General features: G+C 55.4%; 2 protein-coding genes across 3 annotated transcripts; both read left to right on the top strand.

The window, feature by feature from the left end:
* The first annotated feature begins 5,897 nt into the window (after positions 1-5,897).
* On the top strand, positions 5,898-14,324 carry PPM1J (protein phosphatase, Mg2+/Mn2+ dependent 1J). Its single transcript, XM_030473147.1, has 10 exons — positions 5,898-6,175; positions 7,372-7,498; positions 7,981-8,292; positions 8,679-8,791; positions 10,169-10,253; positions 11,786-11,904; positions 12,117-12,180; positions 12,359-12,466; positions 12,566-12,717; positions 12,858-14,324. The coding sequence occupies exons 1-10, from the start codon at positions 5,898-5,900 to the stop codon at positions 13,003-13,005; spliced, it is 1,506 nt and encodes a 501-aa protein (XP_030329007.1). The 3' UTR covers positions 13,006-14,324.
* Positions 14,325-15,422: 1,098 nt separating this feature from the next.
* Positions 15,423-24,916, top strand: RHOC (ras homolog family member C). 2 transcript variants are annotated; one of them, XM_030473150.1, is made up of 6 exons: positions 15,423-15,519; positions 16,867-16,939; positions 23,040-23,197; positions 23,464-23,584; positions 23,891-24,021; positions 24,177-24,916. In XM_030473150.1, exons 2-6 carry the CDS (start codon positions 16,933-16,935, stop codon positions 24,348-24,350), a joined length of 591 nt encoding a protein of 196 aa, XP_030329010.1. In that variant the 5' UTR covers positions 15,423-15,519; positions 16,867-16,932; the 3' UTR covers positions 24,351-24,916. The 2 variants fall into 2 exon arrangements, with proteins under 2 accessions (XP_030329010.1, XP_030329011.1); XM_030473151.1 differs by lacking the exon at positions 16,867-16,939 and having other exon boundaries at positions 15,431-15,519.
* Positions 24,917-25,089: the final 173 nt, after the last annotated feature.

Genomic DNA, 25,089 nt, shown 5'->3' with positions numbered 1-25,089 from the left:
ATTTTCTTTCCATGAGATCACCGACAACTTCATCCATCCCCTCTCCTGGCTCTACTTAAAAGCCCAGCAAAGCGCCTCATTTGGGTTGCCCTCACCAGGCACCCGGTTTGTAGAAGCCCCTGATTGCAGCTGGAGCAGCAGCTCACTCGCTGCACATCCAAGGACATCTCAGGCCACCCAGCATCCTCACCCGTGGCTTCAGGGCACACCAGGTCCCAGCCCTTCCTGCTTCCCTGAGCCCTGGCTCCATGTCCTCAGCCCTCCACACCTCCGACAACCCTCATCCTCTGATCCGAGCAGGTTTCTGCAGCTGCTTAGAGCCAACCACAGCACCTCACATCAGCTGCTTCCATTTTTTTTCCTAGGAAAGGATGCAGGGCTGCTGGGGAAGGTTTCTCTCCCTTAGTGTATTCACAGCAGAAGCCTAGACTTGTCCCTGTCTAATCTTGGTTTGATTTAGAACATCCTCAGTTCAGATCAGTAAAACCAATTAGTGCTGGTGAAAGCAGAGAGCCAGGCTGGATGGAGATGCCTTGGGTGACCCACCAGCTCCTGGGGGACCCAAAAACTTGACATCTTCCCTGGGGAAGGAGTCACCACCAAACACCCACAGGGAGCAAGGGAAAACACCCCAGCTTTAAGAGGCCCATGATAAGAATAGGTTTCTTTGCCGTTTTATCTAAGGGAGCTGAGGGTTTTCCCCTCCCCTTTACAGAGCCAAGATTGCCACATGTTAAATTGCAATTAATTAGATTTGGTTGCTCAACAAAGAAAAGGGAAATGCTCTACAAGATTAACCCAACCCCCAGCAATAAGATATTAAGGAAATACAAGCAGCTCCTCCTCCAGAGCAGAGGGTTTTAATAATGATGGCAAAAATCAATATGAAACTAAATTCAATCTGCTGTTTATATTTGTCAGGTAACTTGATGGAGACTCTGCCAATTCAGGTCTCTATTGCTATGATAAATAAATACAAACATATTAGTTTTCAGATCACAAAGTTTTAACGGAAATGAAGAGCAAATGCAATCAAAAGTACCTTTCACACCAGCCAAATTCCAATTAAATTAGGCCAGATTATTCAATAAAGAAGCCTACAAAAATCAAGCTCTTTATTGATGCAATGGTACAGAAATATAAACTTGCTGCTTTCTAGATCACAGCATCCCAATGCAGGGCAAGAATTAAGACTTCGGTAAAACTGATTTCATTCTAATCTGGCTGGAAGTGACTACAGTAATTCCTTCTCCCGCTGACTTCTTGTTCAACAGTCCAGCAGCAACCTCCAGCATCCCTCTCCCCTGGCTGGGACTCTTCAAGCCCCTTGTTTTACTGGGAGAGGGGAAGAGTTCTTGGTATCCAAGTTCGGCAAGGAAAGCAACTGCACCAGAAAATCCTAGTGATGAAAACTGCTGGTACCATGTAAGAACTCATTTCCCCTTAGGCTGGAAGCTGTGGATGCACCTGGAACACTCCTGTGCTCTCTAGATGACCAACCGGCTTTTTTTCAGGAAGAAAATCCAAGGTTTAGGACAAAGGCTTGGGTTAGATGCTTACATGATGCAGATGGGCGCGCCAGAAAGACTTTAAATCCTCAGTGCAATCAACTTATCCACAGCTGCTAATGGGCAGAGGCACACAAAGTATTTTATTAAAGCTGGAAAAAGCAGAACTCCTGATATGTTATTCCTGGGGAAGAGTTGTAATTCCCCATCTTCAGTGGGTCACTGAATTAAGATTCAAGCTTCTTTATCCCCTTCCTATGAGGCAGCACTGAGCCCCCAGCTCTGAGGATTTTGTTCCCTTTTCAGAGGACCTTGTTGACCACAGGGAATTTCAGTGCAGATTCCCAGCCTGACAACACAGCAGCACAGGGGGGAGGATCTCTGGGAAGCCCGAGCATCCCATGGGGTGCAGGTCTGAGCTTCCAAACGGAAAAATAAAATCCCCCAAAGTTCCATAAATTCCTATTAGCCTTATTACCACATATTTATTCTTGTTTTTCTGTATTTCTACTATCAGATGATGTTAAATACGAGCAGGAGACTCAAACCCCTGATTACAACAGCCTGAAGAGAGGTCACACATCCCCCAAGCTGCAACGTTCCAAAGGCTCTTCTGCCAGGCACAGACATGGAATAAAGATGTGTGGTTGCAATCAAATTATCCCTTCAAAGAAATAACAATAAATTCTGAACTTCCCAATTACAGGGGATAGACAAACCTTGGAAACCATTAAGAACTGCTTCTTCTGCTGATGAATTATCCAGAGTGCACAGAGCTATTTGCTGAGCTTCACTGTATTACACTAATTATAAATTAATATATTGCTTATTACACAGTAAAGCTGTACAGGCAACTAATGCACTGCTGCAAAGAGCCTATTTCAAAGCATCCTCTGGTACTTTTATGATCTACATGTTTAATTTACTTCTGTTCTGGCTTAAATGCCACCAACATGTCATTCTCTCACAAGGAAATATTCCTGGCTTCATCCTACCTCCTCTGGGGCTCAGCTACATAAAGGAATGATGAAAATTAGAAAAGCTTTTTTAATTCTAAGCATTTGCATGTGAAACTCAGCAAAATAGCATAATTTAAGTCTAATTCCTATGTTGTTCTCTTCAAATTGGTGTTTGCCAAGGAAGCAGGTGGGCAGGGGGTTATCGGTCCTGGTGCTCCTCATGCACAGCCACTTCCTTCTCATGCACACACAGCTGCTGCCCTGGTGGGGTCAGCATCTCTTGCCCTGCACAGGGACAGGGAGAACCAGGGAAAGGGGTGGTCTTGTCAAAGAAAACAGCTTTTTGAAAGGACTAAAATCTCCTCTCTAAAGGGAATGGCTTTAACCTGCTAGACGACAGATTGAAATGAGCTCTTAGGCAGAAGTTCTTCCCTGTGAGGGTGCTGAGGCGCTGGCACAGGGTGCCCAGAGAAGCTGTGGCTGCCTCATCCCTGGCAGTGTTCAAGGCCAGGTTGGACACAGGGGCTTGGAGCAACCTGCTCTAGTGGAAGGTGTCCCTGCCCATGGCAGGGGGTTGGAACTGGATGAACTTTAAGGTCCCTCCCAACACAAACCATTCCGTGATTCTAAGAAATAAAACTTTTCATTTGAAAGGGGATTTGGAAGATTGTTCCTCCATTCCCCCCCTAGAAATTAAAAGGAATCATTTTCATTACCATTTTCACACAATTTTATCCAGAAACAGGAAAGATGACATAACCTTACCTCTTCTCTATTATGCATAAGCAAACCCTTAGCAACTGAGGGAGGGGAGGACAAGGGAATTTATCCTCTTCCTGGAGCTGTGGCACAGGGAGACACTCAGCTGGAGAGGGGAAGGAAACTTCACTGCCCACAGAGGATGAGCGCAGGCAGGGGTGATGCTTTGGGTGAGACAGGGAGGCAGGAAAATTACAGGCATCCCTGCAGGAACTGCTGCGGGGTGGGAAGGGCAAAGGGCAGATCTGCCATCATCCAAAGTGCCCATTTACCGGCATTTGCCTCCCCAGGCTCCATCCCAAATGCCCATTTACTGGCATTTGCTCCCCAGGCTCATAGTCTGACTCAGTCTGTGACTGCATCCCCAGGCACGTGCACAGGTCTTGTTCCAGGCAGCCTTGTGAAGGGGAACACCAGCCTCGCAGACCAGGAAGAAACTTCCCATCAAACTGGCAGGCAGCATGAATAGGAGGAAGTGTTACCCTCTTTCTTAGAAAGCTGTTATTAGCATTGCATTGTTGCAGGGAGCATTCTTGCAGCCTGTATTTATGTCAGACCATTCTTCCTGCGTGTTGCGGTTTAAGCCCAGGCGGTAATGCAGAACCACGCAGTCACTTGCTCACTCCCAGACTAAAGCTGAAACACAGCACTGCACCAGCTACTAAGGAGGAGAAAAATAACCGTTACAGCTGAACCCAGGACGCTGTGCAGTGCTTAGCATAACAGAAGCAACAAATATGAAACAGGGTCATAAAAGTCCCACTGGAAACTGACATTTCCTTCCTTCCAAGGAAAGCATCCTGGTGATTCAGCAGTACGGGGCAGACTGTCAGCCTTAAAGAGAGGATAAACATTCCCTGGAAAATTGGATGATTTCCAACATCAATAACACAAAGGATATTGCACTCCTTTGAGACCCCCCTGTGCTACCGGCAGTAGGACAGACATGCTGAAAGGGAGAAGGAGCTGGAGCAAGGACAAGGCAGCCTGTGCCGCCATCTAGCGCCTTCCCGGCTCCCTACAGCTCCCGCAGCAGATGCACTTACCCAGGCAGCGCGGTGTTGGCAGCAGAGCAGCTCACGCAGGAGCAGAGAGATCTGAGAGGAAGCTCTGACCCACTAACATGAGATGCAGTGGAAAAACATATGCAGAAGCCGACAACAAATCTGGAGAGGGGCTTTGGACAAGGGCCTGCAGGGACAGAACAAGGGGAATGGCTTTAACCTGCCAGAAGGGAGATTGAGATGAGCTCTTAGGCAGAAGTTCTTCCATGTGAGGGTGCTGAGGTGCTGGCACAGGGTGCCCAGAGAAGCTGTGGCTGCCCCATCCCTGGCAGTGTTCAAGGCCAGGTTGGACACAGGGGCTTGGAGCAACCTGCTCTACTGGAAGGTGTCCCTGCCCATGGCAGGGGGTTGGAACTGGGTGAGCTTTGAGGTCCCTTCCAACACAAACCAGTCTGGGATTCTATGATAGACTTATCTATGCTTCTATCTCAGAGAGCTGCAGATCAGCACTTCTAGCTTTCTCCCTCAGCCTTTTAAGGCCCATAATAGGAGAGCAAGGATGTATTTGTCAGGGAACACTTTAACTGGTGACAAGCAACAGCTGGGACACTCAGGTGAGCAGAGGGCACAAAGCAAGACAGGAAATGAGGCAGCAGCTTCAACTAGGGGTATGTGAGGAGGTACCAGAGAGCAGAGTGGGAAAGGAGATGTAAGCTTGCTTGTGTGAGTACCTTAAAAAGGCAGGTTACTGCATAGCTTAATGTTGAGGTTTAGAAGATGTGAGTATAGGGAGTAATGAGTCCTTCCATATGGTCACTTTCATAATCTGGTAAAATTAGAGGACCTCTGGAGGAAGAAGGTGGCTAAAGCATGGAGGGCTTTACAGAGTTGGCAGTGAAAGCCCTGCTTTTGCCTAGGCCTTGCTCTACCAAAGCCCTGCATAAAGAGGAATAAATGGTTCCTCTGTAGAGCTGAGCACACTGGAGTACACAAATGTTAGCAAATAGCCTCAATTTTACTTTATAGTAGGAAAATACTGTAAGGTTAGCAAGTCCTTTGTTGTGATAGGACCCCAGAGGCAGGGAGGGGCTGAGGCTAGGCTGTGTGAGTGCAGCTTTTCAGCCAGCCAGCGGGAATGCGGTGTTCTGGGTCAGCTAAAGCTGCACCTCGACCGGTGCTGGAGTGCCGCAGCCTGGGTGGAAGTGAGGGAGTAATCCCTTGTTCCCCTCATGTTTGCTTCCCTGCTCCTCGGCACAGCTGCCGGAAGGTTGGGTTCCGCTGATGGGCGCCGAGAGAGTGATAAAGCACTTGCCTCTGGAAGAGGGTGGCGCATGAGGGTAGGTAGTTCTGCCGGAGCCCTGGGAAGATCTAGTCAGGAAACCCATCTGCCGGGAAGGCGAACAGCCCCGCATGGGCAGGGCGAGCCCGTCTCCACCGCAGACCCATCTCCCTGCAGCGGGTAAACGACCTGGCCAGAGCTGCTTCACCGCGCAGCGATGGCTCACACTCCGGGGGGGGCCGGGATGCGCCGGGGGCCGTCCCGGATGCGCAATAACCGCGAGCGCTGCGCGTACGCGCTGCGGCGCTGAGCGCCTGGGGCGGGGCGGCGGGCACGGCCCGGCCCGACAGGGCTCATCACGGCTCGGTTCGGCCCATCTCATCCCGGCATGCTGCCGCGGGTGCGCGCCGCCGTGGCGCAGCTGGTGGCGGGCCTGGGCGCGGAGCCCCGGAGCGGCGGGGCCGGGGGGCCGCGGCCTGAGCCCTGCGGCGGGTCGGAGCCCTGCGGCCGGTCGGAGCCGTGCAGCCGGTCGGAGCCGTGTTGCCGGCCCGCTTTCCTCCAGCTGAGCCCCGCGGAGCTGCGCCGTGCTCAGGACCACGCTGGCCGGGCGGTGCAAAGCCCCCGCGACGGCCGCCGCCGCCTGCCCTGGAGCACGGGCTATGCCGAGTGAGCGGGGCCGGAGTGGGGGTACCCGCGGGGCGGGTGATGGGGGGGTTGCGGCCTGGGGAAGGGGGACTGGCAGCGCTCGGCACCCGTGGGAACTAAAGTGGGTCGCAGCAGCCGGCGGTGAGCTGCGTGTGCTGCTACAGGAGCAGCAGATGGAAGCTTGCTCCGTAAATGCTGGCTGCTGGGGAAGCCGTCAGCGTGCGTTTGTGCTCGTACCCATCCCCGAGGGTTTCAGGCTCTTCTGTCTTGCTTGTTTCTGCGCTTATCTGCGCAATGCTCGGTGGCACTGATGGGGAACTGATGCCGGCGGCTGAGGGAACTGCTGCGGCTCTCTCGGGACTCGGGGAGTTTAAGCTGTTTTGGCAGTGGGATCTGATTTTGGTTTCCCCTTCAAGGGCCTGATTGTCTTCTCCTTTTACTCGCTGCGAGTTTCACCCTTAGCTGAAGGATGGTGGGGAAGGTTAGGCTTTGAAGGCCATTTTTGCTGCTCCATGATTAGTCCATTCCTGCATCCTGATCTTCCTCATATCCTGGGGAGCTCTTTGAGATGTTAATTTGCCCCAGGAAATACTGGGATGAGAGCACCTGGGCCAAATCCATTGTCTGCTCAGCAGTAAGACTTCTCTGCCATCTCCTGACACTTCTTTCTGCAGACCACTTGAAAAGTCCATGCCTAAAGAGCTCGTCCTGTTGTACATGTTCACAGCTTCCTCCCGTGGGCAGGTTTTGCAGTCTAGACCTGAGCTCTGCTGTGCCAGCATAGGCAGTGAAAAGTTAGTGTGAATCTTTTATCAAAAGTTCTGCTGGTTTCATCATCTTCACCTTCTCCCTTCCTCTGAGAGGTGCTGGGTGTGATAGGACATGGAGGAGGCTGTAATCCTGCCTGTGAGTCCCAGCTGGATGCATGTGTGTTGACTCGTGCAGGTTTCTAGGCAGTCGCTCTGCTTGGGACAGTGGTGGAGACCTTCAGCACAACCAGTTTTCTGTGGTCACCTCTGTTGGTGGGTGCTTGGGCCTGGCTGTGCTGGTGGGAGCTGCTGGCCCCGGATCAACCCATGCAACTGGTCTGGGACCTCTGCTTGCAGAGAGGAGAGCATCCCTGGGGACATGGGGGCACGAGTGGGGGGCTGTGGGGTGGTCTCTGCTGGAGCATGGGGTGCAAGGCAGAGCTTTTACACCTTGTTTCCCCACGGCAGGGTGATTAACGCAGGGAAGAGCCAGCACAACGAGGACCAGGCGTGCTGCGAGGTGGTGTTTGTGGAAAGAAGGCCCATCCCCAGGGGTCGGCTGCTGTCCAAGGAAGGCTGTGGGGAGCTGGCTGGGGTGAGAGCTGGGGCAGCATGCACAGGAGGATGTCCAGTAGCAGGATGTGAGATTGGGCAGATGGCAGTGTGTGTGCAGCACTGCTTCCCTGGGGATTCCCCTGGTTCCCGGGCCAGCTGCCCTGCTCCCTGCCAGCTCCTGCCATCGTCCCTGTTGGACTACACCAGAGCTGGGTGGCCTGGCCAACATGCCACATTGGGCTGAGGAGGTGGCTGCTTGCTGGCCCCGTCTTCCCTCTCCTTTGGAGGAGCTGGCTGCTGGAGACACAAGGTGCTGACACAGGGCTGGGCTCCAGCCAGGGACCAGCCATGTCCAGAACCCTGGATCAGCTGCCCATAGCACTTCTGCCTGTGTTGGGATGGGACCTGCAAGCTGGAGACAGCCCTGTGTTGCTGTCCTCAGCTGGTGACCCAGCTGCTCTGAATTCCCCATCCAGTCTGCTTCCTCATAGGCTCTCTTCCCCTTCCTTTCCCTCCCCACAGGGCAGGAAGGGGTTTTATTTCCACTATTGGGCCTTGTTTGATGGCCATGCGGGCAGTGGTGCTGCTGTCATGGCATCCGAGAGGCTCCATCTGCATATCTGTGAGCAGCTCCGGGACCTCGTGGACATCCTGCAGGATCCATCCCCACCTCCCATCTGCCTCCCACATGGGCCTGTGGAGTTAAGTCGGGTGCCCCTCACAGAGGATGATGGGGAGGTCCCCAATGATGCTGTGCCACGGTTTCACCTGGAGAAAGCTGTCTCCCATGAGAGCCTGGTGATCGGTGCCATCGAGAATGCCTTTAAGCACATGGTGAGTGAGCCCCCCTGCCTGCAGGGATGTCCAGGACATCCCCTGGGAGCATCCCTTTGCTCTGTGTCTGCATTGGCTTGTCCCCTCCGGCAAAAGGCAGCTCTTGCAGCAAGGAAGGGGCTACAGTGAGGGAGGGCTCTTAGCAGGATTGTCTCGGAGAGGGCACTGTGATGCTCTCCCGTATTTTGGGATGCAGAGGCTTTGGGCTCTGTGTGGGTGCTTCGCTGCACTTCATTCTAGCAGTCCCAGCTGCTCCCCTCCTGTCTCGCTCTTTCCTGTCCACTCCACTGTTGTGGTGGAGGCCTGTGCCCAGCTGCCCTGCAGGTCCCTGTCCCCCAGGCTGCACAGGAAGGTGCCCTGCCTGGAGCCACTCTCTGTCTCCCCAGGACGACCAGATCGAGCAGGAGCAAGTGTCCCAGCGCCTGGCTGGGGGCTGCTGTGCCCTGGCTGCCGTCTACCTCATGGGCAAGTTCTACGTGGCCAATGCTGGTGACAGCAGGTACAGCCCCATCCCACTTGGTAACTGGGAAGCACTCTGGTAGAGCAGAGCAGTGCTGGAGGCATGGTGAGGAGCACCTAGCTCCATCCCTGAAGCTGGGCTGTGCTGGGGAGATGGCAGAGCCACCCCCTGTCTGCCCCTGGACAACATGCCCTGCTGTGATCTTTGTGTTTGACCAGGGCACCCATGGGCCTGCAGAATCATCTCTTTAAATCTGGGATTTGCTCCCTTCCTTCCCAACAGCATCCTGTCTGCTTCCTGGATGGCTCTGGATCACACCCTGCCCCCTGCTGCCAGTGCTGGCCTGGGCTGCAAGCTGGGGTGTGAAAATTGCCCTCAGCAAAGGTTTCCAAAATGTGCAAGAAGTCATTTTAGGGCACACTTCATACCAATGAACTCTTCCAGGAGAAGGACACACAAATCCATGTGCAGATAAATCTCGTGGGAGCTTGGAGCCCAAGGATTTTGATGTGCATTTCTTTGGGTGCTTTCCTGTAGTTATGCCTGGGTGTGTTTGTATCCCCCGAGCGATGTCGGGAAGGAAAGTCCACCTTACGCTGAGGGTGAAGCTGGTTTGAATTGCCCTGGGTTAGCTTGTCCTCAGCAGTGTCAGGCCATTAAATACAGGCTCTGGTAAATTGCCTGAGGCTGGAGGACATGCTTCCAGCCCTGGGATAGAGAAGATTCTTTGTGTCTCTGCTTTTGGGTGCAGGCCCCATCCATGGCAGCAGTGGCCAGGCACCGGCCATGCAGGACAGCAGTGTGAGCAGGATCCTGAGGCTGTAATTGTGCCTCTGTGTTCCCTCCTTGGGCATCAGATGCTGCTGGAGCTGGGCTCAGCCAGGCCCTGCATCCCTGGAGGGGACCCCAGCCCGAGGCAGGACAGCAGGGTCACCAGTGTTGGAGATCCTCCGTTCCCCCCATGACATCCAGAAGCATCTCATAATCAGACTTTTATGTTTCTTTAACACATCAAACAATCAGACCGGCCCCAGCAGCGACCTGCAGTGCTGGTGTGGAGTGGGCACTTGCACCCATGTCCTGCTGCTGGTGATTTCTGCCTGTCCTGTGTGCAGCTCCTCTCTAAAGGAGGGTTTGCCACCTTTGCACTGCTCCTTTTCTAACCATACCCTGTCCTTTTGTTTGCTCTGCTTTATTCTCCTCTGCCCCATGGTTCTCTTCCATTTCTCTTCCTCCCTGCTCCTATCCCTGCAGGAGGGAGGCAGGGGCTAGCAGGGAAGAGGGCAGGCAGCACATGGGAAGAGGCTGCACCAGCTGAGCAGCCATGAGGGAATCGTCCCCAGAGAGCCAGGCTTAGCCCCCCTGCCACATCTCCTCTCCTCCCCTCTAATCTCATCCTTCCATGTTTCATTGCAGGGCCATTATCATCCGTAACGGGGAAATCATTCCAATGTCCAGGGAGTTTACTCCAGAGACAGAGAGGCAGAGGCTGCAGTTTTTAGTAAGAAAGACCTTTCTTCTAACCTCGTTCCTGCTGAACCACCTCCCAGCCAGCTCCCTGTGCTGCCTTCTTGGTGGGGTTCCAGGGGCTGAGGGCAGCCCTGAAGCTGGGACCTGATGATGGCACTTGTCCATCAAGTGCTCTCTGGGCTGTACAGACGTGCTGGGACATAGAGCTGCCCTGACTCGCTGGTGTGGGGGCATCTTATGGCTGGTGGAGCCCTGCTTTGCTGCAGGGTCAGCGTGAGGGGCTGTGCCTGAGTCTGGCTTTGCCATGGCTTGGGGATCCTGGGCTCTCAGCATGGGGCTGGTTTGGTACTCTTGCATGGAGCCGGTCTGGTCCATCTTGTCCTTCTCCTGCCCAGGAATGGGGAGCAGGCTGTGCTGCTGCAGGAGCACTGGGCTGCTTGTGCGGTGACCAGGAGGAGGAGTGCAGCTCTGCTCCCTCCATCCATCCTGCTCCCTCCTATGGTCCAAAAAGTGAGTCCTAGTTTCTTGCCTGGCTGCTCCCCGGGGAGGCAGGGAGTTGATGTGTGCCAGTGGGTTTTGAGCTTTCATGCTGAAAGCTCCTTCTCCTGCCTGGCCTGGACAACCCTGATGTGCCACACAGAGAGACTTCTTAAGATTATAAAGACCTCTCTGATGGCAGCACAGAGGAGGCGGCGGTTGTTGGGGGAGGCCTTGCTGGATGACGTTTCCTGGCTTGGAAAAACACTGGGGTGTTTTTTCTTGACTCTATTTTTGAATGACCCACAGGAGGAAACTGCTGTGAGCAGGATCTTCTCCAGCTGGCTGCAGTGGGCAGGGTGCAGGCAGGAGCCAGGCACACGCTTGCTCTACTGCAGAGTGCCCATGGTCAGAGCTCCACGGAGGAGGATGGGGCTCTCCATGCCTCTGCACTGAACCTTCCTGTATTCCTGAGGGCTCTCCTCCTTTCTTTTGCTCTTTCTTCCTCCATCTGCATCTTCCAGCGCTGTCCCTATTCCCAGTCTGTGCTCCAGGAGGCGCTGGATTGCTCTGGGAAGGGGCTCTATGCTGCTGCTTGTCCTGTATCACAGCCAGGACATGGTTTCTGAAAAGACCCATCAGCTCTTTCCCTCAGGCGGGTGCCATGCCCTGTGCTGAGCCTGGGATCCTGGGAGGATTGCAGCTCTGACTCCTCCAGGCAAATTCCAGCTTCTCCTGGAATTTGCTGGGGTTTGATCCCTTTTGGAGATCCTTATTTCCCAAAACTCCCCATGCAAAAGCTTCACCTTCTTGCTGGGTGTTGGCATGGCAGCGCCCAGCTCCTGTCTCCGCTCTGGGTGTAGCACAGATGGGTGGTTTGGAGCTGCTTTACGGTTTACTTTGCTTTGTTCGAATTGCAGCAGAGCAGTTGATGTTGTCCCCACCGTGAAATGCCATAGCTGAGATTCCAGCAGGTTGGCAGGTCCCATGCCTGGTGCTGTGGGCAGTACTGGCTGGTGGGGCAGGTGCTGCTCCACAGATCCTGCTCTCCCAGCCCTTCGGCTGAGCCATTGCTTTTTCCTACAGGCATTCCTGAGGCCCGAGCTGCTGGGGAAGGAGTTCACCCACCTCGAGTTCCCCCGCAGGATCCAGCCCAAGGAGCTGGGGAGGAAGATGCTGTACAGAGACCAGGACATGAACGGCTGGTAACCCCTAACCCACCTCGCAGGCTCTGTGCTGAGGGGCAGTGCTGGGGTCCTGCTCTGGCTGGATCAGAATCACTCCCATGGGAAGGAGGGCTCTGGCACGCTGGGTACCTGGGTCTTGAGTGGTCTTTGTCTCTGAGGATGCTGTGTCCTGAGCAGGCAGGGGAGGTGCTGGAAGCTGACACGTTGTCTCTGGCTTATTTTATTCACAGGGCTTACAAAAAGATAGAAGAGGATGACCTGAAGTTTCCACTTATCTATGGGGAAGGAAAAAAGGTGAAGTGCTGTGGCAGGACCTGCGTGAGGTCACTTCCCGCCTGTCCTTTCTGAATCTGGGGGTTTCCAGCCTGTTTCTGCTAGTGCTGTCACCACTCCAAAGCCACCAATTCTCAGCTGGGAATGGAGGCGGAGACGAAGCAGCTTAAAGTTTTCCTTCTATTTCACTGTTCTCCAGGCTCGGGTGATGGCCATGATTGGGGTGACGCGGGGCCTGGGAGACCATGACCTCAAGGTGTTCAGCTCCAACATCCACATCAAGCCTTTCCTGTCCTGCTTCCCGGAGGTGAGCCTGGCTGCTCTGTGCCCAGGGGTTCCTGCCGTGGCTGGAGCAATGAGAATCTTCTTTGCCCCTCACCCTTGTGTCTTGCCTGCTGCTTGCCAGGTCAGGGTTTACGACCTCACACAGTACGAGCACTGTCCTGATGATGTTCTGGTCCTGGGCACCGATGGGCTCTGGGACGTCACCAACGACAAGGAGGTGGCTGGTGTGGTGATGGAGGTGTTGACAAGCTATGAGCCCAATGACCCATGCAGGTAAGTTGTGAGTGGGCAGGGGAATGAGTGTGTCCTGCACCCTAACACCTCCCCTTGGCCTTGCTCCTTGGGGCAGGGTGGTGGCCCTGCATCCCTCCGGGCTGGGCTCACTGCTGAGCTGCACTGTGCTCTGCCCCCAGGTACACCATGGTGGCGCAGGAGCTGGTGGTGCGGTCCAGGGGGGTGCTGAAGGAGCGGGGCTGGCGGCTGGCTAACGACAAACTGGGCTCTGGCGATGACATCTCTGTCTTTGTGATCCCTCTGGGTGGCCCAGGCAACTACACGTGATGCTCAATGACCCCGGGGCAGCATGGATGGAGATGAGCAGGACACTGGTGCTGCCTTGGGGCCACCTCTCCCCCAAGCACTTGTTTCCTGAGCCAACTGTGAGAAGAGTAAGAAACCTGGAGCCTCTTTCTGTGCCCCTGCTTAGAGCATCCCTCTCCACCTGTGTGAGCCCAGCCCTAGCTGAGATGGAAGGGCCTTGGACAGAGGCTGGGACTGGTGTGGAGGGATGGTTTTTGTGCTGCCACTTTCTCGATTGCTGTGAAGAGCCAAAAGGCTCCCTGGCTTCTCAGGGCATCCTTTGCACCTCACCCTGGATGCGCTGGTTCCAGCAGCATGCCGTGGCCCTTGGGCTGGTGGAGCACTTGTACCTGGAGAAGCGTGTGCCTGCTGCAATCCTGTGACACTGGCAGCAGTGACGCTGAAGCTGCTGTTGGGGCTGGTATGGGCTGTGGTGGGTGAAGTTCTGCTAAAGGCAATGCTCAGTGCTGTTGTGGGTGGTGTGGCAGTGGACAAGCCCCACGACTGACATCTCAGCTTTGTGCTTGCCCTCTCCAGCCCCTCACATCTTCATCCCAGCCACGTACCTTGTCTTAGTCACTGGTTTGGGAGGATGGGGCTGTGCTTCATCACTGCAGTGCACAAAGAGCCCCTGGGAAGGAATAAGCTATTGCACTTGCGCTGGCTGTGCCACGAGTTCTGCTCTCACCCGTCTTCATGCCTTGGGTCACTGCTGTGTTTCTGGAGCCAATTAGTTATTGTTAACTGGAGAGCTGAGCTGGAAAATGTCTAAATCTTCTTGGTGTGGGGAGATTGTATGAATGTATGTCTATATTTTTGTGTGGTGAGCTGCAATCGGCCACAGAGCAGACCTATTCAGGCAAGCTTAACTGCTGTGTGGATCTGCTTAGCTGAGAGCTGGAAGCCCACAATAAAGGCAGCTTGGTTGTGACTGGAAGGGGGGAAAGGCAACTCCCTCCTTTTCCTTAATAATGTCCAAGCTGGCACTGAGCAGAGCTGCAGCAGTGGCTGATCCCTGCACAGGGTCTTATTTTGGGTTACACAACCTTTATCCTGGAGGATGCATTTCCTGGACCTCTCAGAGCTTTGCATCCTCCCATCACAGGAAGAATGCTTCATCCTGGCACTGTGGTGATGGGGAGAGCAGGGCTATGGTCCCTTGGTTTGGCAAGGCTCTGTGGCACCAGTAGTTTGTTCCTGCTGCTGCTGGGTGCAGCCAGCTCTTGTCACGTGTCACCTCTGGCAAATGTTGTTTGTCTCCTGTAATCGGGTGTAAATAAACTGGATGCACTTAATGGGAAGTGAAAGTTATCCAGTGAGATTTTAACCTATTGCCATCTGTGCTGAAGGGAGCAGGGAGGGATACTGAGGCTGGGAGCTTGTCCTGGTGTAGCACCGTGTTTAAAAATAGGTTTTGCCACTTGCAGCCCCACTTCAAACTCTCTCTTGCAGAGCTCCTGCAGCGAAGACTTACCTAAAAGCCAATTAGCCTGATTAATTGGTGTAGGCAGGCTTGGCAGCAAATAGACCCAGGCAGAGCCATGTGAGCTGCTATCCCTCTGCCCTTGGCACTGCACGGATCCCACTGTGGGGTCAGAGCAACCTGGGGCTGGCCAGTCTGGTGGGGAAGGCTTGCAGGATTGGTCAGTGACCCCAAACAGGACCTGGTTGGTGAGTGCTGTGTTGGGCTTGGATAAGCATTGAAAAACTGCCTGGTTTTCCTCCCTGCTGCAGGCAGTGCCTGGGCATAGACAAGGGACTGGAGGGAAGGAAAAGCTGATGGTTTCCCTGCTGACAGCCTGTGGTGGATGAGGGGAGATGAAACCCTCTCTGTGGCACTGGGGTCACCTCGGTGCAGGGCCTGCTGTGTCACAGCCCCTCCTGCCAGTGGACCTGAGCTCCTGGGGACAGGGCCTGTCCCTTGCATGCCTGCTGTGTCCGTTTTGGTGGGAAATGGGGCTTTCCTCGAGGACGCAGCATGTGGAAGTGCAGAGGGGGTGCGATGGAGTTCGGCTGATGCCCCCCCCCTCCCCGGGGTCTGCATCCCTGCAAGAGCTTGCCTCTCGCTAGCGGGGCTCTTGGTGCTGTCATCAATAACGCTCACGAGGGGAAAGTATCTCTCTGAGAGATGCTCAGATGGATGGGGGGATTCCTGGTTGGAGAGCAAAGCAGGGGTGAGCTTCGTGTTGGCCCTACGTGAAGCAGGGGGTTCGGAGCCCCTCTCCCTGCTGGCGTTACCTAAACCGGGAGCCCTCCGGGGATCCCCGGCGGGCTGAGGCTGGAAGCACTGACAGCACCCCCCCCCACTTCCCGGCCGCGCTGCCTGGCGGGGACGGACCAGCCCGGCGGGGAAACAGCGGCGGGTCCGGGGCGCCGCTGGGCGGGGGCTCGGTTCAGCACCGCCTCTCTCGGGCGGTCCCTGCACAGGGCGGTGCCGCCCGCGCCGCGGAGCCGGGAGCGGAGCTGGGGCCGGGACAGCGGCAGCGACGGAGAGAGGTGCGGCGCTGGGCTGGGGGAGCCGAGCGGCGGGGGCACTGCTGGGGGGGTCAGCGCTGGAGGGGGTCAGAGTTGGGGTCTGGGCAACTGGACTGGGGGGGGATGGTCAGTGCTGGGGGGTAGAGCTGGGGTCGGGGTTCAGTGCTAGGGATGGGGGGTCAGAGCTGGGGTTGGAGTTCAGTGCTGGGGATGGGGCGTCAGAGCTGGGGTCGGGGTTCAGTGCTGGGGATGGGGGGTCAGAGCTGGGGTTGAGATTCAGTGCTGAGGATGGGGCGTCAGAGCTGGGGTCGGGGTTCAGTGTTAGGGATGGGGGGTCAGAGCTGGGGTTGGGGTTCAGTGCTGGGGTGGGGGGCTCAGAGCTGGAGGGTCAGTGCTGGTGTGGCGTTGGGGCACTGCTGGGGGAGCAGAGCTGGGAAGCGGGCGCCCCCAGCAGGGCTAGGGGGCGAATGCCCCGCCGGGCGGGGTGGGGTGCAGCAGGACAGGATGGGGCGGGGGTCCTTGGAATGGGCAGGGATGAGTCAGTGGCAATCGGGACGCCGCGGGTTGTCCTTCAACTGCAGCCTTGGGCCTGACTTGTGGGTGCCACAGGGACAGGGACAGGGCTCTCGCTGCCCCCCTGCCACTGACTGACCCGGCCAGGCTGGGGGGAGAGCCCGGGGGTTCTACCTCATCCCATCATCCTTCCCCACAGCCCCAGGGCTCTAACTGCATCCCAGCATATGGCTCTGTTCATGGAGCAGCCACTTTGTGTCTCTTCAGAAAAAGGAAAACAAAGTTCTCTTTGCTTACTGCTGAGCTCACTTTTAAACATTTGTATTAGAGGGGCTTGCAGGGAGGAGAAATAATTGTGTAATGTCTTAGGAGCAAGGGAGCATTCCAAAAGCATGACTGCGTGGCTCTTTCCAGCACTGAATCTGGCAGCCAAGTCTTCCCAGTGGCTGCCAACCCCCCCAAATCCAGCCTCAGCCTCCTGATGGCAATGGGATCCCCGGGTGTGTTGGTGTCATGGAGATCCTGGAGCAGGGACATGGATGGGTCCCCCCAGCTGGGCAGCAGCACTGCCCCATTCATAGCAAAGTGTTTAGGTTGTGGAATGGAGACTGTGAGGCAGCAGCTTCGGCTGCTTATGTTTCACTGAGACAATTTGTATGTTATTTCTATTTTGCCAAGTGCTTTTTGGTGTCCAAACATTTATATCCAGTTCATCCTCCTCAGCTACACATAGTGCAGGTAGAGACTGCGTGAGATTTTATTGTCTCAATGGAATCCATGTTCCTGACAGCTACAGCTTCTCCAGGGAAATGTTTTTTTAAGTGGAAAATAAGCCAAGTCCCTGTCTTCCAACAGGTTATCGGGAGCATTTAACCAGGCTCACCTCCTAACTTGCTGTGTGCACTGGAGAGGCGTATTGACATGAAAAGTAAGGAATGTATTAGCAAATATTGCTTGGCCCTGGGGCAGTGGCAGTCAGGCCTTGCACAAGTACAGGCATCTGCTGGGATTGTGGCATGGTATTCGGACACTTGTCCTGCTGTGGGGCTGAGAAGGCTGTTACTTCCGCGGGAGGTAAAATAAGAACATGGCATGATGTCCTTTAGAAAAGGAGGTGAGGGCAGGCAGCATTTCCCCCACAAGGCTCAAGCACTTGTGGTTCAGGCTTTGTTTAGGCTTGAAATTTTTTCTGTTCCAAATCCTCTTCTCTTCTGTTTGTGGATGTTTTTGTGGGATTTAGCAATGAAATGCGCTCTGGTCTGGGTCTGGGTGGTTGTGCTTTGGAGTCTGCTGTATGCCCAGGCTGTCTGATCATGCCCAAAGCATAGCTCACAATTATAGGGAAAGAATTGGGAAGATCTAAACCGGAAGCACTGAGGTTGAGCTCCTTTTTGGATGGTCACTCATCATTTGGATATGACAGGTCTAGATACAAGAAGGTTTCGGGCAGCTTTCTGGGGGTAAAGCCAGGCGTGTTCCACAGCACAGGGCAGCTTTGGCAGCAGTGGCAGGCAGGATGGGAGGCTCCGAGCACTGGGTGCGGTGTGTGCTTGGGGTGTCAGTAGTGGTTGCTGGTGTGAGCAAGGGCTGGAGGCTGCTCTCTTCTGTGCTGCTCAGAAATGCACAGCTTGGCCTGCCCCGGGGCTGGGGGAGCATAAAACTGGGGATGCTGCTGCGCCAAAGCCAGCACCACTTCATTGTCTTGAAGCTGTGATCCACTGTGGAGCTCGGAGCCCCGGGGGATGTTAGATTAGATAGGAATTTCTTCCCTGTGAGGGTGGTGAGGTGCTGGCACAGCGTGCCCAGAGAAGCTGTGGCTGCCCCATCCCTGGCAGTGTTCAAGGCCAGGTTGGACACAGGGGCTTGGAGCAACCTGCTCTAGTGGAAGGTGTCCCTGCCCATGGCAGGGAGTTGGAACTGGATGAGCTTTAAGGTCCTTTCCAACACAAACCACTCTGGGATTCTATGCTATGATTCTGTCCTGGCCGTTACATTGCTCTTCGAGCCCTTTTTGGAATGTTTTTCTGCTTCTGTGTTCCTCTGATACCTGAGGCACTTGCCAGGACTTGCACTACCTTGGCCATGGTTTAGATGTCTCAGCAAATTAAATCCTCCTCGATGGGCATACCTGTCAGATGTTAGTGTGGAAGTTTACTTCCGGCTGTGCCAGCAAGTCCTACCACCTAGAACCATTCCTGTTGTGAAACAGCACGGAGGGGCTTTCTGCTGGCAACTGACCCATGTACCTCTGTTGTTCTGTCCCCAAATACCTTAATTCCCTTTCAACTGCTTTAACCTGGGGACAGTCATGACCTTGACACACACTTTGGTGGGGCTCCCACTTGTGCTAATGGGAGCTGTGACTCATTGGTGGGGTGAGGAGAGTGGGTCCCACGGGTTGTGGATGGAGGCACCCCATGTTCTGGCCCCTGCAGGTCCAGCAGTGCCTGCGGTGGCCTGGGGCTGTCCAAAGTGGCTCTTGTTTGCCTGGTGGCACCTCTCTGGGGTCCTGTCCCGAGGTGCCCCCGTGGTGGCAGCAGCCCTGTGCACACAGAGCCATGTTTAGAAGTGGAGACAGCTTGTCCTTGGCTACACTGATCAGAAAACATTTTCTGTGCTCCCTGCAAGTGTTCTGTGCTCCCTGGATGCTGTAGCCGCCTCAGCTCTTGTCTGTGGTACCGGTTGCACAGCCTCAACCATAGGTGTGTGTTTTGGGGCTTTTAAAATCCAGTTACATTCCTTGTGGCTGCTCCAGCCCTGAGCCCGTCTGTGTCGCATTATCCCAGCTCCTTCCCCAACAAGCGCTAGATCAAAACAGTCCAAACTGCACTCGGGAGCTTTTTGTGTTGAGAAGTTTACCAGAGCTGAAGACACAGTGATACCAGCTCCCAGCACCTCTGTTCAAAGAGGTGGTTTTCGTTCTGTGCCTGTGTCACAGTGATGGGGGTCTGGTGGGTACCTGGGCTTTGGGGTACCGGGGCTGCTTTTTCCCTGCAACTCCAGCCCGAGGGGAAAGACCAGAGAGCTGCCAGAGCACAGGAATTCTCCCTAATCCTCCAACAGCCTGTAAGGAGATGCTGGTGGCAGCTCTGCAGTGCAGTAGCCTGAGCCCCATGTCTGTTCTCACATCTCTGGCCAAGAAGGATCCCTGGGTGATGCACAAGTGCTTGACCCTCCTTCTTGCTCTGCTCTCCTGTGCTCCTTCTGGATAAGGAGGTTTTGCTGGGAGTGGGGTGTCTGCCGGGCCTGGGGGCTGTGGGGAGCACTGGGGGTGTCCCTGGAAGGGCTGCTTCCAGCACAGCTCCATCCCAGCCCTGCCCAGGCTCTGGGACTGTGGGCAGAGCAGAGCTGGGCTGGTTGTCTGATACGTGGTGTGACAGGTCGGGCCGGGGTGCGGCGGCAGCAGCATCACTTGGGAGTTTCTGCTGTAGAACAAAACCCCGCTGTTGGCTCCGGGAGCTTGGGCTCGCCAAGGAGCCTTGTTGGAAGATTTCTATCCCTAGCTGGAGCCCTTCAAATCATTAACATCTCTCTACCATTTCCTGAGATCCTGTACCAGATACTGGGTGATGGACACATCCTGCTGCCAGAGGGATTCCTGCTCAGCCGGAGCTTCACTTTTTGAGGCACAGAGCTGGGAGAGGCCAGTAACACCAGGGCTGTCCTGGAGCCCAGCTTGTGTTATGGTGATGGCTTCAGAATAGCTGCTTGGAAAGGAGAATAGGGCGGCTTGCTTTCATTTTTGCAGTATCTTGGCATGGTGATGGAGCTGCCTGCTCAGGATTAGGCTGGTGCTGGTAGCAGTGGCACAGGCTAAACCTGTGGTTGTCCTGATGTGGCCCCAGCAGCAGGAGCCCTGCAGGGTTCGGCCGTGCTGCTCCATTGGGTGTGAACTTGCTGCTCCCTTTCGTTATCTCTGTGAATGAGCAGGAGGAGTCTCTGCTCACACCCCTGTATGGACTTTATGGGTTGCTGGGCTGGGTTGGATTGTCAGCATGATTGGGCAGCCTTTGCTGTAAATCAGGGAGGTTAACACTTGGCAGAGTTTAAAATCTGAGTTTCCATGTCTGATGTGGGTAACTATGTCCTTTTAATCATTTGGCCTGCTGGCAGTTGTAGTCAAGCTGTGCTACTTACATTGTCTTCATATTTTCCATTTTCTTTTATTGTTCATGATCTGGGAACTGTGCAAAGCCCCTTGCATCAGGCTCCTCATGCAAAGGACTGGCCTCATCCTGCTGAGTAACAGAGCATCCCCTGGCAGAGGAGCTGATTTCTCCTGGCATCTGTGTTGGTGCTGTGCTGGCTGAGCAAGGGCAGGGTTGGGGACAGCACACAGTGCTCGCAGCCTCCTTGTCCCCCTCCCTTGCCTTCGCATGCCAGCTCAGGATTAGTAACGGCTATTTCTGGGTTGCTCTCGTGAGTAATAGAACAAATTGTGCCAAGGTTTGGGGTGGGGACGGTGCCTCTGCCCACTGAGTCACCGCTCGGCACCACGCCGGGATCTGGAGCTGTTGGGGCCGGGGCTATCCTGGGTCAGGGTGGACAATGGAGGCCGTGGGAAGGGGCTCTGGATGCGGTGACTGCTCATCTTGGAGCACCGGGACCGCTGCAGGCAGGGGAGCAGGCAGCCCCACTCTGGTTGGTTTTGGTTTAGGTCTGATGTCCGGCAGACTGGGCACAGGCAGATCTCAGTGTCTGTCTGGCAGCGGGTGTTTGTCTGTCCAGGCATCCGCTGTTCCTTGCACTGCAGATGTGTCTCCTGCTGCACTGTGTGGATTAGATAGCGGCGCGTCCCACACCGCTATTCTTCCTCTGTTTGTCTTTGAGATACAGAGTCACAAAGCAGCAAATCACATTTTGCTGTGGGTAAAGGAGCTTTCTGTCTAAGTAAACAGACTTTTTCTGTTTAAGTAAATAGACTTTATTGCCCATAAGCTCTCCTTTTCCTGTGCTGTGGAGGTGATGGCTGGAGATAGGACAAGCCTTTGGTCAGACTAGGATGGTTTGCAGCAGGGGTGATGCATTTCATGTGTCCCCAGGGATACACCGTCCTCCAGAGCTTTCTCCCCCTCAAGTGGGCAGGGGACAGCAGACTCCTCCAACCCTTCTATCTGCCTCCATAACACACATGTCCCGTCTCCTCAGGATGAGCTCCTGGCCGCTGCTCATGCTGGGGGCTGTGGCATCCCTGGCCCAGCTGGGACATGCGGGAGGACACAAGGAAAGGGGATGGGAGCCTTGCCGAGGGGTTCCTGTCCTCCCTCAGCCCCCAGCAGTGGGACCCTTTGGGCACTTCAAGCTTTTTCTTCAACTTCAGTGATGCATGAATGCACTCGCCCTTTGTAGTCTCATGCTGTTCCACTGGGCTGTGTGCTCCTCCTGGTTGAGGAGTGCCAGATCCTGCCGGATACAGCCCTTCATCCTCGCTATTCTCACCTTGCAAGTGCCAACTTCGCTATTTTTATTAAAGGCTACACAGCACTCGGCAGCCATGAGCCATTCGTGCTTTGGCTTCGGAGCCAAAGCACTTGTAACCTGCCAAGATCCAGGGCTGTGGCAGGGTCTGGCCAGGAGTTGGGTGAAATCTTTCTCTCTTCTGCCCCAAGCCCATGGTTGGGCAGTTTGATTTGTGAGAGCTGGTCCCTGCGCCTTCCCCAAGGCTCCGTGCCGCCCTGGGGAGCCCTGTGGGGAGGTTTCCTCCAGGCAGGAGTTTAGCAGTGATCTGCTGAGTGTGCAGATGAGAGGAGCTCTCTTCAGCCCGTGTTTGAAATGCAAGTCAGCCACCGAGTCTCATTCCTTAATCCTTCACTCCCAGCTAATTGTGATGCAGCCTTATGGGACTGTTTTCTTTTCCTCCTTTTCTGTAGGCTCAGGGTGTGAGTGTGATTGCCCCAGGAGAGGACAGACACCAGGCTGTAGTTAAGGTTCGGTGTTGTGCCAAAGCCCCTCTCCAGGTTTCTTGTAGCCCCTTTAGGCACTGGAGCTGCTCTAAGGCCTCCCCTTCAGGAGCCTTCTCTTCTCCAGGCTGCCCCAGCCCAGCTCTTTCAGCCTGGCTCCAGAGCAGAGCTGCTCCAGCCCTCGCAGCAGCTCCGTGGCCTCCTCTGGATTCACTCCAACAGCTCCACATCCCTCTTGTGTTGTTGCCCCAGAGCTGGATCAGGACTGCAGAGGGGTCTCCTGTAGAGCTTGGGGGGGTGTGGGGTATGTGTGTCATACTTGCAGGACTGCATCATTTTCACTTGAGGCAGAGAGCAGCCCACTTTGCTGCAGGGTTTCATCTCTGTTCACTCACTGATGGCTGGCAGCTTCCATGCTGCCGATGCCAGCAGTGATGTGGCAAAGGCCTCTTTGTCGGCTTGGCTGGGACAGGGCCAGCATGGTGCTGGGTGCTGGACATGCAGGTCGTGCTCACCCAGACCCCCTAGAGCTCAGCTTGTGACCTTCCAGCTGCTGATGGGACTATGTGGGAGCGAGTGAGAGCGCCTGGGTGAGACCCAGCGTGCGGCTTCTGCCCTGGAGAATTCATCATCTAAATACAACCAGCACAACTGGTTTATTGTGGATTAGTGCGTGACTCTGAGGTTGTCAGAAATCCAATCTCCGGGGTGGTGGCACAGCAAGAAGGCCAGTGTGGAGGGGTTGGATGATGGCCGAGAGCCTGGCTGGGTAGGGCAGAGCAGTCCAGCATCTTGCAGGAGGTCCCTGCATGCAGCCAGCAGCCTTCACCTTGACTGGGCATCAGTGTGGTGGTTCTCCTGGCTGTAGCTGCAATGATGGGTGTAGACGGCTCCAGTCAGGCTGGTTCTTGCACTGCCTGTGAGCTGGTGTGCGCAGGAGCTGGCGATGTGCCATGTGGGTGTCAGGAGAGCCCCTGTCCTGGCAGTCACGGGCTGCTCACACTGGGGTGTGCCCAGATGCTTGTGTCCAGGGCCTTCGTGGGCAGTTGTGCAAAAGACTTTGGGGCACAAGGGACAAAGAGGGGGCAGGAGCATGGACTGCTCACGGCTGTGCTCTTGTCCCCACAGCGATGGCAGCCATCAGGAAGAAGCTGGTGATCGTGGGAGATGGTGCCTGTGGAAAGACGTGTCTGCTGATTGTGTTCAGCAAGGACCAGTTCCCCGAGGTCTACGTGCCCACCGTGTTCGAGAACTACATTGCTGACATAGAGGTAGACGGGAAGCAGGTAAGGGCCGTTGTGGGTGCCAGAGCTGTTCCCATCCCCTCACTCCTGTGTTGGCATTGCCACCATCCATCTTTGCCACGTGGCTTGGTCCATGCAGCTCAGACACCCTCGCAGCTCTTGGAGGAGCCCCATGGTTCTTGTATTTCTGGGCCGCCTTGAACCCAGTTTGAGGAAGACCGTAGCTATGGCTGAGGAAGATCAGCCTGCTGGCTCCTGGCCTGTGGAGACACCTGCAAGCTGCTGACCATATCCCTCTGCCCTCGCAGGTGGAGCTGGCCCTGTGGGACACGGCGGGACAGGAGGACTATGACAGGCTGCGGCCCCTCTCATACCCGGACACAGATGTTATCCTCATGTGCTTCTCCATTGACAGCCCGGATAGCCTCGGTAGGGACCAGGGAGTGAGGGGGAGACTGGGGACTCCCACAGGATCGGGTGCTGCTGCTAAATCCCCTGGGCTCCAGGAAGCCCCCACGCTGCCTGTCCCTCCCCTCCATCTCCTGGCTTTGTGTGTGCTCTGGGAAGATGCTGGGAACATCCTGGGTTGCTGAATGTGGTGGGAGAGGAGGATGCTGTGGGGCGAGTTCTCCCCACTTCCTATGGGAAAAGGCTGGTGCTGGTTGCCATGGCTGTGAGGAGGCCAGGGGGGAGCAGCCCCTTGACTCAGGGGGGGTGTCTATGTGCTTGTTGCAGAGAACATCCCCGAGAAATGGACTCCAGAGGTGAAACACTTCTGCCCCAATGTGCCCATCATCCTGGTGGGGAACAAGAAGGACCTACGGAACGACGAGCACACGCGGCGGGAGCTGGCAAAGATGAAGCAGGTCAGGACAGCTCTGGGTTCTGCTGCCTCAGCCAGTGATCCACCGCTCCTGGTGCCGGATCCTGGCACTAATGGCTGGATCCACAGCCGGGGGCACTGTGCTTTTGCTGCTGCTTTCTGGCGATGTTTCCAAACCCTCTCTTTAATGCTTCCTAGGAGCCGGTGAAGCCAGAAGAGGGGAGGGACATGGCCAACAGGATCAATGCCTTTGGCTACCTCGAGTGCTCAGCCAAGACGAAGGAGGGCGTGCGGGAGGTCTTCGAGATGGCCACCCGAGCGGGCCTGCAGGTCCGCAAGAACAAGAAGCGCCGGGGCTGCCCGCTGCTGTGAGCAGCCCGTGCCCACGGGGAGAGCGGCTGGAGCAGGACCACGTGGTGCCAGTACCTGTCCTGAACCCTCTGCACAGGAGCTGCCACACGAGCCTATGGGGTGTCCCTGCGAGGCTCCAGAGCCACCAGTGCCTTCAGTACCCACTGCTCGCTATGGGTGGGCATTAGCATAGCTCCCCATGTCACCTCAGTCTGTACCCATCTCCCTGGTTTCGCCTCTCCCATGGGGATTGTTCATGCTCCCTCCCCAGCTCCATGCAGGAGCCACAGAGGTGGGGAGGTGCTGCTGGCTGTGCCTACAGCTCCAGTGTGGGGTCTGCTGGGCCCTCGGGGTGCTCTTGGCCATGGGGGCAGCACACAGTGTTGTATACAGACTGCCCAGGGCTGCTTTCAGCCCATCCATGTGCAGAGCCTTCAGAAGTGCTCTGCTCCTGGGACCTGTGCTGGGACAGCACCTCAGCCCAGCTCTGCCACTGACACCTCTTCGGGTCTGCCTTGGTCACAGACTGAGGATGAGGAACTGAACTGCCGAACTGGGACAATAAATTCAAACCCGTATTTTACTAATTGTAGCTCTGCTTGTGTGGCATCCTCCAGGCTGGGCCAGGCTGCTGCTGCCTGCGGAATGGGGCCACACACTGCGGACCAGCCCCTCTTGCTTCAGCTGCTTGCGCAGGATCAGGGCTCATCAACACTTGTTTGGGTAAGACCCAGGGAGCAGCTCACTTGGAAAGAGCCGG

Source organism: Strigops habroptila, chromosome 18 (assembly GCF_004027225.2).
Source record: "Strigops habroptila isolate Jane chromosome 18, bStrHab1.2.pri, whole genome shotgun sequence".
Taxonomy (NCBI): Eukaryota; Metazoa; Chordata; class Aves; order Psittaciformes; family Psittacidae; genus Strigops; species Strigops habroptila.
The sequence above is the reverse complement of the archived record's forward strand: the minus strand, read 5'-3'. Positions and strand labels throughout refer to the sequence as shown.